This window comes from Anabrus simplex, chromosome 1 (assembly GCF_040414725.1).
Source record: "Anabrus simplex isolate iqAnaSimp1 chromosome 1, ASM4041472v1, whole genome shotgun sequence".
NCBI classification, from domain to species: domain Eukaryota; kingdom Metazoa; phylum Arthropoda; class Insecta; order Orthoptera; family Tettigoniidae; genus Anabrus; species Anabrus simplex.
In genome coordinates, this window is record NC_090265.1 from 275,228,617 (window position 1) to 275,240,835 (window position 12,219).

At 39.2% G+C, this 12,219-nt stretch overlaps 1 protein-coding gene across 2 annotated transcripts in view; it reads left to right on the plus strand.

Annotated features, from left to right (window-relative positions):
* The window catches only part of Adck5 (aarF domain containing kinase 5), a 458,263-nt gene that overhangs the window by 403,490 nt on the left and 42,554 nt on the right, over positions 1–12,219 (plus strand). Inside the window, exon 9 of one of the 2 annotated variants that reach the window (XM_067159697.2) lies at positions 10,915–11,092. The exons of the other annotated variant lie outside the window; for it this stretch is intronic. Coding sequence (XP_067015798.2) covers positions 10,915–11,092 — 178 coding nt within the window. The remainder of the gene's footprint in view (positions 1–10,914; positions 11,093–12,219) is intronic. 2 annotated transcript variants of the gene reach the window in all.

Genomic DNA, 12,219 nt, shown 5'->3' on the forward strand with positions numbered 1-12,219 from the left:
AGCTCATTACTGTAGGAACATCTTGCCTAGAACATGATTTAGGACTGCTATCTTTCTGCACTTTCTTTGTCCTATCAACTGACTGTTAAAACCAGACATGGCAACATGGATCCTTTCCTCATTTTGAACTTCAGCCTTCATGAATGACATAAACTTAGTAAGCTGTTGTTCTGCATTAGCTATATCACTATATAATGGACTTTGATGCCATTCTCTTAAAAAGTCTTCCGCCATGCATGATGCTAACAAAGGGCAATGGATTGCTGCACATTTCCCAATTGTGACACCAAGAAATTCAAGTGCCCTTAAATGACATTCCAGATTATCATACATCTCCGTGAGGGAACGGCATGATTTACTAACAGGAAGGATCAAACTGAGAAGATCGCTAATGTATACTTCAATTAGAAGATCCTCCCTCCCAAAACGTTCTTGAAGTGCCTCTGTCACTAACGTGTAATTGTCATCTGTAGCTGGAAAAACTGTCTACAACAGTCCTAACTCTTGAATTTGGTAAGGTAGCTTGCATCAGATAATAAAATTTATCTACTGGTGCAATCTCTATAATATCATGAATACGCTGGAACTGGTTCCAAAATGGCCACCAGTCTCAGAGTTCACCATCAAACTTACAAAATTCAATGGTTCGGAGCTTGATTTTCCTATTTACTTGAGTAACATTTATTGAATTTGCTGCATCTTCACTTGTGGTAGACTGTCAATCTAGGGAATCGATTTTTAATCACCATACTTTCAACAGTTCATACTTAATGCGGTACTTGTCGGCCGATAGAGCCTCTTAATCTAATTCTTCCTCATTAACACCATTATCCAACATCCATTCCATAACCTCTTCCTTCTGGGCATTGATATTCTCTAAGTATTGTTCCAAAGAAGCAAATGCTGTACAAGCCTCTTCGTATTTCTTCTCTTCAAGAAGCTTATTAAGAGCAACAGAATGTTAGGTAAACAATGCTCGGTTAATTTTTCTTCTACATTTAATCTTCTCCATTGTGGAAGTAATCACAAAACACTGACAAGCGAACTATTCTGCCGTCACACTTGAGTGCCAAATGTCAAATGTTCTGCCCTCCACCAAACGGAGAGATTCAATAAACTTACAGGAACAGAGCTTTATTAAATAATAGTGCCTACGTCACTAGTTCTTCTTAATTGACTGCACACAGGCTCCTAGATCTTAGAAGCTGCCAAATTTTTATAAGTAAACAAAAACATCTCACTCAGTGTTTCCAACACTTGTGTTATTTAATGATCCTGATAATTTTCTTGGACTGTTAATTGAAATGGATAATATTCAATGTTTTGTATCATATAACCAAAATACTGTAATATACTTTTTTCTCCCGATGTTATTAAGAATGTATTTCTTTGCTCATATGATGCAAAACTTCCATGTTGGTAACTTCAGCTGTTAGTATTTTTGATCAACTTACGGTAATTAAGGCATCATAATAAGTTATTGAATGAAACAAACAAGTGATGAGAAAGAAGAAAGAAAGATAGAAAGATTGGAATTTGAACAGGAACACATCCACCACACTTTCTGCCCAGTTGTGGGTTTCTCCATGGAATTTTAGTTACTTTCTGACAATCTAGGTAGTTCAAACTTTGCACACTTATTCCCTCTATATCAAAGTGTTACTCAGAAATATTAAAACTTTTGAAAGTTTAAAGAAAATTCTTTAAATAATAAGAAAAATGTCTGAGTATATTTCTGTCTCTCATTTCCTCATTTACAATCCAATTAAGATGTGGAAGATTGTACTCTCCTACAACGAGTAATAAATTGTTGTCGACATTTGAGATAATGTCTTCAACTCCAAGACAATGATCAAAAAATGTTTGGACAGCAGATCTGGATGGAATGAATACAGCACCAATGATTAATATTGTGGTGTTATAAGTCAGGGACACAAACAATGTTCAATTGTACTATTGCATGGTATCAGAATGGGTTTAAACCTCTTACTAATACAGATCATTACACGCTCATGAGATGCTTTCATACTCATTAAAGATGATCTATCACATCATAAAATTGAATATGACCGGGCGAGTTGGCCGTGCGGTTAGGGGCGCCCAGCTGTGAGCTCGTATCCGGGAGATACTGAGTTCGAATCCCACTGTCAGCAGCCCTGAAGATGGTTTTCCATGGTTTCCCATTTTTCACACCAGGCAAATGCTGGGGATGTACCTTAATTAAGGCAACAGCCACTTCCTTCCTATTCCTAGGCCTTTCCTGTCCCATTGTCACCATAAGACCTATCTGTGTCGGTGCGACGTTAAGCAAATAGCAAAAAGAAAAAAATTGAATATGTCTTTAGCTCTAGTTTGTCGTCACTAATTTTATTATATAAGTTTGTTTCCGTTAAAATCATAAAGTTATAGTCAGCTAAATCTGAAGAAATTCTGAGTTATTTTGCTTCAATTCCATTAACATTTTCATAATATCTTCTAAAGTGAACTGTGAACTGATTCCCTTTCCACATGCTGTGTTTCATTACTGATGTAGGTTTGTAATTTTTAAATCATTTACGTTTACTGTAGGCCTATCACTTAAGTTTCAACCATTAGGATAAATAAAATAAAAACATCACACACATATTTTCTTAATTAGTTATCAATAGCATTCTACTAGAAATTCTATTGTGAAGTTCCCCAAATTAGAAATTCCTTTTCTATTATGGTGTAGCCCATCTTTACCAAAATTACTGTCTCTCAGTCAACTATTAGCATTGACAGAAAGGATATCTCTGTTATGGAATAACCAGTTAAGAGTGGAGTTTACAGCATCTACCCGAATGATAATCAACATCGTCCCTGTATAAAACACCACTGAGGCAAGACTTTACCACTGGAAACCTCCTTTTTATCACAGTAATAAATGCGTCAATCTCAACCATTATGTCACTGGGTGTTGGCAAATTATGAATATCATTTGTGCCAATGTGAACAATTAGAGTGTCAGGATTTTCTTAAATATTGTCACTGCTGATATGTGATGCCAGTTGACCCACTCATATCCCTGGATAGCAGTATGCAGTACTCTCTACAACTTCGTGTCCAATATTCCTTATTATAGAGTCTCCCACTACTAACATACAGGCTTGTTTTAGCTTCAGCTGATAAATTTTGACTTCATTATTATTATTATTATTATTATTATTATTATTATTATTATTATTATTATTATTATTATTATTATTATTATTATTATTATTATTATTATTATTATTGTCTGCGACTTCGACGCAGGGCTCAGAGGATGAGAGGCAGTCAAGAGAATACCTCAGTCACAGCGGAGTACAAGTCAGCGAAGAAGGAACTCCGTAATGCAATCAGAAAAAGTAAAGCCGATAAATGGTGGGCACTGGCTAAAGAAGTAGAAGATGATCCATGGGGACAAGGTTATAAGATTGTCATGAAGAAACTCGGGACATTTTCTACCCCGAGTGCGGATCCGCAAAAAATTAAACAAATTGTGGATACACTATTCCCAGACCATCCAGAGAGGATTGACTGTGACAACGAGAAAGAACTGGATGATATACCCCTCTTTACTGTAGAAGAGCTGAATAGAGCTATTAGCTCTCTTAGTAACAAGAAAACTCCAGGACCAGATGGTATACCTGCAGAAGTGCTAAAGATAATAGCAGAACTATGCCCAGAACTGTTGCTGAATATGTACAATCATTGCCTGCAAACGGGTGTTTTTAGTCCCCGATGGAAAATGGCTCGTTTGGTTCTAATCAGCAAAGGAAAACTTGGTGGTTATAGACCTTTATGTATGCTGGACACAGCTGGAAAAGGCCTGGAAAAACTTCTGCAGCCCAGAATCCTCTCAGCAGTTCAACTAGCAGGGGATCTATCTGTTTGCCAACATGGATTTCAGAGAGGACACTCGACGCTAGATGCAGTGTGGGAGGTGGTGAATACAGCAGAAAGGGCACAAACAGGCAACCATCATTCCCGTAAATTGACACTTCTTGTGACCCTGGATGTGAAGAATGCCTTCAATTCGGCAAGATGGAGCGACATGTTGGTAGCTCTTGAAGAAACTTTCAAGCTACCACAATATCTTATGCGCATAATGAGAGATTACTTCAAAGATCACACTCTGTTGTATGATACGGAAGATGGAGAAAAGACAAAGCGTCTGACGGCTGGGGCAGCGCAGGGATCGATCCTTGGTCCAGATCTTTGGAACATAATGTATGATGGCTTGTTACGTGTGGAGATGCCAGAGGACACGAAGCTTGTGGGCTACGCTGATGATGTGGCCGCCTCGATAGTAGCTCGTAATGTTGAAATGGCTCAAATTAAACTGAACCAGGTGATGCGGCGCATAAAAGAATGGATGATGAGCCACAGTCTAACATTAGCCGAGCACAAAACGGAGATAGTTCTTCTGACGAGAAAAAGGATCGAAACTCTTGTACCAATGACTGTTGGAGAGTTAGTGATAGAAACATCTGCGAGCACAAAATATCTAGGAGTGACACTTGACTCCAAGCTCACATTCTGGACTCATATTCAGAGAGTGACAGACAAGGCAGTAAAATACATGACTGCACTTAGCAGACTAATGGGAAAAATTAAAGGTCCGAAATCCAGTAAACGACGTCTTCTCATGTCGACGGTTCAGTCAGTGCTTCTATATGGTTCTGAAATCTGGGCTGAATCCTTGAGATTTGCTTGGTATCGGAGAAGGATAGCTGCCGTACAACGGAGAGCGGCTTTACGTATTGCATGTGCATACCGCACTGTTTCCGAACCGCCAATCCTCACGGTGGCAGCAATAGCCCCAATAGATCTACTCGCATTGGAGCGGCATGAAATCTGGCATACCAAAGGAGAGCTGGGAAAGAAATGTGCCAAGAAGCGCGCCTTCAGTCAACTGATGAGGCAATGGCAACTCAGATGGGAAAGTGATCCTCGAGGCAAATGGACCAAGCGACTGATACCACGCTTGGATATCTGGGTTGAAAGGGCCCATGGTGAAGTAAATTACTACCTCACGCAGTTTCTAACAGAACGTGGATATTTCCGGAAATTCCTGTATAAAGTGGGCAGAGCGAGTGACGCAGCATGCATATACTGCGATGATATTGACGACGTATATCACACCTTTTTGTATGCGGCCATTGGACAATTCAGAGAAGATGTGTGGAAACTGAACTAGGAGAATTGACAACAGATAATGTTATTTCGGTGATGCTGCGTAACCAGGAATCCTGGGATCGCGTGGCAGTACATGTGGAGGACATCCTTCGTCAGAGGAAGAAGGATTTGGAAGCATACGAACGTTCGTAAAGGAGAAATGAAGAAGGAAGACGTCTGAAAGACAAAGCACGATATCACCCTGAAGTAATGCGAGAGCGGTTCCGGGGTGATGACTCACATCGTGGGAAAAGGGTGTGTGGTTTTTAGTGGGTAAGAATCCCACACACTTGTGGAGTGCGGACCCTTCACAAGTGTCTTTTTGAAGATTTTCCACACTCCCTCGCAAAAAAAATTATTATTATTATTATTATTATTATTATTATTATTATTATTATTATTATTATTATTATTTGTTGAAAAGGCACAATGTTTCAGAAAGTAATAAGGTCAGCACGGTTTATATTAAAATGACTATTTATTACATACGTAAATCGCAAGATGGATGCAGTGAAAACAATAGACATGGAGATTACAATCGTGACGTGTCAGAATGGACAGAAACCATTGTGTATAGGTGGCGCTACTTGATGGTGGCTCAGCCAGAGTCATATGAATATATATAAATATTCTCAACACCCCCTCTCGAAGGGTGAACCAACTTCAACGTTTCAGTCTTCTGACACCCAGACAGTCTAAGCACTTCCAGTGCTTATCCATCCCTTGGTTAATATATCTGCAGGCATCTTCTCAGTTGAGAAGTATTCGAGATGGATGTCCCCAGATGAAAGAACCTTTCATATAAAATGATGTCGCACATCAATGTGCTTAGTCCGAGAGTGGAAGACAGGATTTCCAGCAAACTTCTGAGCTCCAATGTTGTCGTTGTATAGCTGTACAGTCGACACAATGTTAATGCCTATCTCCCTTGCTAGTCGTAGTAAGTGCACTGCCTCTTTTGAAGCCTCACTGAAGGCCATATATTCAGCCTCCGTTGAGGACAATGCCACTGTCCGTTGTTTCCTGGATTCCCAAGATACGACTCCGCCATACATTGTGAAGGCAAAGCCAGTGTATGACGTGCGATTGTTGATGCATGCAGCCCAATCAGCATCTACATAGCCAGTTAAATTATTGGTATCGCTTCCAAAGGTGATTCCCACATCAGAAGAACCCTTCAGGTACCTCAGTACCCTCTTTGTCGCTTGCCAGTGTTCTTTGCCAAAAGAATCATTGCATTGGCTTAAAACACTCACTGCATGAGATATGTCTGGACGCGTTGCAGTTGATAGGTACATAAGAGCACCTTTGAGCTCTCTATAGGGGGGGGGGGCCTCTTGCCATCATCCTTGGACCAAGTATTTGATCTTGACAGTTCAATTCCAGCTTCAATTGGTGTGGCCACAGGCTTGCAATCAGACATTCGAAAGCGATCTAAGATGTCCATAACATAACCTTTCTGTTTCATGGTGATACCGGATTCATTTCGAGAAAACTCAATCCCGAGACAGTACTTAATGTCTCCTAGGTCCTTGACCTCAAACGACGTTTGTAGAAATATGTGGACCTCGTCAATTTCTCTTGAGTTCCATGCCAAAACTGAAGTATCATCAACATAAACTATGATTAGGAGAGCATCAGCATCAGAACCCTTCACATAGACGCTCGAATCGTCGGACGTTGGTTTGATACCAAGCTTTAGTAGTTGCTTGTTCAAGCGTTGATGCCAACACCGGCCAGCCTGCTTCAAGCCATACAGAGCCTTTTTAATACGGCACACACAATCCTTGTTCAGCATCTTCAGCATCCTCTTGGCTTCAGCTATGATCTCAGATGTTGCGTTGCTTTCCTGTACGATGAATTCAAGTATTTCTCTGGTGTAGTTTGGTACTTCCATAAAGATTTCCTCTTCAACAATTCCATTTAAGCATGCAGTTGCTACATCGAATTGTCAGACATACATTCCATGATGAGCAGCGAGCGCAATAGCCATTCGTATTGAGCTGAGTCGTGCTACTGGTGCGAATGTTTCAGTATAATCTATACCTGGTCTCTGGGAAAAACCCCTGGCAACGACTCTAGCCTTTCTTCTTGTGATCTCACCATTTGCTCCGTCCTTATTCCTAAGGACTACACGACTTCCAATTGCCGTCCTATTTTCTGGGTGGTCTACATGATCCCAGGTCTTGTTTCTTAGAATAGAGACAAATTCATCTGCCATCGCCAGCATCCACTCATTTTTATCTGGACCTAAAAATGCCATCTGAATTGGAACCTCAGCCAGGCATACCGAATCAATTTGTCCTCCACCGTGTTCCTGGTAAAGCTTTCGAGGTCTGCCTTGTGTTCCCGAACGGATCATTTTTGGTCTTCCTGGAGCATGTCAAGATTGTCGTATTTCTGGTTCTGGTTCGTTTTCAAAACCAAGAAATTCTTCTTCAGAACTATCCGGATCTTTGGTGCTTTCTGCACGTTCTGTGTCTCTAGGAGTTATGTTTACATTGATGAAAGGATCAACCTGCTCTGGCTCTATCCTGGGACGATCTTCATCAAAGTGCTCTACATTTGGGCGCTGACTTGGAAAAATATCAAGATCGTATTTTTGCTCTTTTCTGTCTCCTTTCAGAAACTTGACATCACATGAGATTTCCACTTTTCGTTCCTGTGGTATCCAAATTCTGAAACCTTTGGACTGCTCCGCATATCCGAGGAATATGCCCTTTTTTCCCTGAGGGTCGAATTTTCCTATGTTCAGCGATCGATTTAGGCAGTAGGTCTCACATCCAAATCTTTCGAATTTACAAACATTTGGAACCTTTCCAGTCCAGGCTTCGTAAGGAGTTCGTCCACCCAGTTTACTTGTAGGACATCTGTTCCTAATGCAATTCGCTGTTGAAACAGCCTCTGCCCAGAAAGAAGGAGGATGTCCGGACTGCATTAATAAACATCTGGCCATCTCAACGAGTGTGCGGTTTTTCCTTTTCGCTACTCCATTTTGTTCTGGGTTACGTGAAATCATCGGGCGTCGTAGGATCCTGCAGCTTTTCAACAGTGCGTCGAATTGGGGATTCACGTACTCCGTACCATTATCAGACTGCAGAATCTTTATCTTCATGTTTTTCTGTGTTTCCAGACGTTTTCTGAAGTCCTGAAACTCATTAACGACTTCATTTTTCTGATGAAGAAACTTCACTTCGCACCATCCTGTCGCATCGTCGATGAATGTGACGAAGTAACGCATGTTTCCATTCGAGGAAACACTCCTAGGGCTGCAAATATCAGAATGAATCAATTCCCCTGGTTCCATTCTCCTATCGAACTTCTTCGGAAAAGGGGTACGTGTCATCTTTCCTTGGAGACAGATCTACATTCAAAATCCTCTTAAGTGTCGATGACTTCAATTCCCTCTATCCTTTTATTCTTCACTGCCTCACATAGATCTGTTATGTTTAGATGTCCCAATCGAATGTGCCAGTCCATAATAGACCCTTTTCGCGTATCTTCTTGGGCAATTTTTCCCTGTTCTTTGGCGTACGACCCATTAACGTAATAAAGTCCATCTTTTCTATGTGCAATGAATAAGGTACTATCGTTCGCATCTGTAACTCAAGCGGATGTTTTGTCAAACACTACGCTGTGACCCCTGTCTACGATCTTCCCGACTGAGAGTAGAAGAGTATGAAGATCAGGTACGTATAATGTATCGCATAGGTTGAAACTTTTATCACAACCATCAACGCTCATTGACATTGTCACAACACCTTTTGCATTTATTTTCGTTGTAGAACTGTTCACTAATTTTAAATTGTCAGAAACATTGGATTCTACTTGTGAAAAATAGTCCAGATTTTTATACATGTGCGATGTACAGCCGCTGTCGAGGCACCACACTGTATCTGCGTCGCGGTCCGTCACGAACTTGCACGAGTTCAGTTCTGATGTAATATATAGCAAGGTATTTCCTTCGGCCTTGTGAGCATTGTCATGATCATTTTTACTCGATTTGCACTCCTTCGTCTTATGACCTATCTTTTTACAACGATAACAACGAAGAGATATGGATCCTCCTTTTTCGCCTTTATTGACTTTGCTTGCGGGCTTTCTATAATTCTTGTTCTTGTATTTTCGTTCAACAGACATACAGTTTTGCATCATGTTGTTCCGATCACTGCTCCTCGCGTCACTTTCTTCGACAATTTTTATGCGCAATACCTTGGGCTTTGGAAGTTTATTGCGAGATTCTATCATGCACCGAAAGTGACTGGCAAGCTATACAGAAGTAATATGGATAACAAATCATCGAAGATTGCCACGTCCATACCATTGAGCTTGTCCACGGCGTCAAAAAATCTCCGCAGATGATCGTGTACATCCTCACCTTCACTCATTCTTTGAAGCACGATCTTCTTTAATAATGTTGCTTTCCACGCTGGCCTCTTCGATTGGTAAATCGACTCTAGGTTCAGCCACAGTTCACGCGAAGTGACACAATCTTTTACCCGTTTCAATTCCGAGGGTTGAATCGCCAAGATGATATCTGACATTGCTTCACTGTCACGTTCTTCCCATTCTGTAATAGCGGCTGCGTTCTCGCTGACCGGTTCACATTAAACCTTTATCCCAGCTACGTACGCCCACCTATGATTTTTTACTAACACAGCCTTCATGTGAATTTTCCACGTGTCAAAGTTGTCCTTTGACAACGTCTCGATGCGCACCATACTTGAAGTGTTCATCTTCACACACTATTTCTTCGCAGAAGACACTTGGCTAAATGTTTAACTCAACCTCGCCAACCGTGCGTGACACGATATTTTCACGTGTCTATTTTTCAGTGTATTTTATCACTACACATTTAATCACTTTCCAAACGCGAATCCTGGGCCCATAACCTGTTGAAAAGGCACGATGTTTCGGAAAGTAATAAGGTCAGAACGGTTTATATTAAAATGACACTATTTATTACATACGTAAATCACAAGATGGATGCTGCGAAAACAATAGACATGGAGATTACAATCGTGACGTGTCAGAATGGACAAAGAAAACGTAGTGTATAGGTGGCGCTACTTGATGGTGGCTCAGCCAGAGTCATATGAATATATATAAATATTCTCAATATTATTATTATTATTATTATTATTATTATTATTATTATTATTATTATTATTATTATTATTATTATTATTATTATTATTATTATTATTATTATTATTATTATTATTATTGTTGTTATTATTATTATTATTATTATTATTATTATTATTATTATTATTATTATTATTATTATTATTATTATTATTATTATTATTATTATTATTATTATTCATTTGTGGAACATTTTCAGTCTTTTAATGACTGATTCTGACTTCAGACATGACTTCTGACTATTAACATTTCCATGCTCATTCTCTTTTACATAGTAATTTATTTTGGTTACCTCTTGTAACCTAATTGGATAAATTTTTATATCGTACATGTTTGATTGAATGTAGATATCTTTATTGAAGGGATATTTTATTGTTTGCACCTCAAAATAACATTGTCATTTACTACCAATTTTTATAATAGGAAATGGGACCTGAAAGGGTTAATAATATTTTTAAATTATTTAAAATAATTTTCCAGAGTTGTTTTTTCCTGAAATTTTGGTAATCTCTACTACTCTATTTCAAGATCTTTCTTTAGCATTGTCATTCTATAATTCAAGGTTTTCCTGTTGCTTCCTTTCAGACTATGAAAGATTAGCAGAGATTCTAACACAAAGACCCTTCAGAGATTCCAATTTTGTATTGAAAACGAAACTTACTGAGCAAGATATGGAATATATGACACAAGTAGCTCGTCAGAGATTTGATACGATAATGGATGCACTTCGAGCCATGCCAAGATGTTTGATTTTAGTTGTTCGGTATGTTATACTTTAAATTACTTTTAAATTTGGAATGAAAAATAGAATAGTGAATGACACCATTGTGTTGAGCACATGGAAAAAAATATTTATATTTAGTCAAGTGATTATTGAAGACCAAATATAAGTAAGGGTGTAGGTGCTATTCTGAAAATGGCAGTATTTCTATCAGAATGTGTCACAGCAGTTCATTTAATTTCCACCTTCCTACAGCAAGCAATTTCCTTTACTTCTATTCACCATTCAGTGATATTATATCTGATAATTTCAGCTTCTGCTTAGATCTTGTAATAGCAATGGCATTTCAATACATCTGTGACATGAAGGTATAGCTGGAAGGAATGTGAATGAAAATATAAATGCTGTGGACAGAACTATAACAAAAAGTTTCTACAATGAGAGAACTCGTTATTTCTTGGTGTCTGCTCACTCTTTCTTCAGTTGTGACCGTAACTTTGGCTTGATAAATGAAAATAATCTAAATGTCTAATCTGTATAAGTATAGTTTAGAAAGAGTTAGTTGAAACACAGCAGTGATGTTCAATCATACTTTTTAAGGGTATGTGCCAGGGAGAATGAGTATTTTTTAAAGTTCATTATTTTCAGATTCTGTGAAATTCATGTTCTTATAAAAGTACATCCAATTACTAAAATTGTTGAATGACAAGATACACTAGCAGAAATGCATTAAAGAACATCTAGTAAACATTGTCCAATCCAAACAGGTTTTACATCACAAACTGTTCTTGTGTAAAGAGGACATGTGGACAGCACCATTCACCTGCATCGATTTAAAGTCATTCAACCAATAGAGTCTGCAGTTGGCTGTGCATTTCCATTGCATCTGTATCACAGTGTGTGTCTGCAGTGCCCGGAAGATGGCAGCAAGTACAAATTTAAAAATTACATGAATTTCGGCAAGGCAATTTAGTGGAACTCCGAAAGGGTGGCTGGGCGTTCTGCAGCATAGAAACTCACATGGGAGTGATGTGTTAATGGTCCTTTGGTGGTGGAGAAGATGGGGGACAGAGGGTTCCAATAGCTGCCTAACCCCACCAGTGTCACTTATGAGCGCCTGGAGAGAAGAATCACTAGGCCGCCTTTACTGATAGAACAGTGAGCTGTTG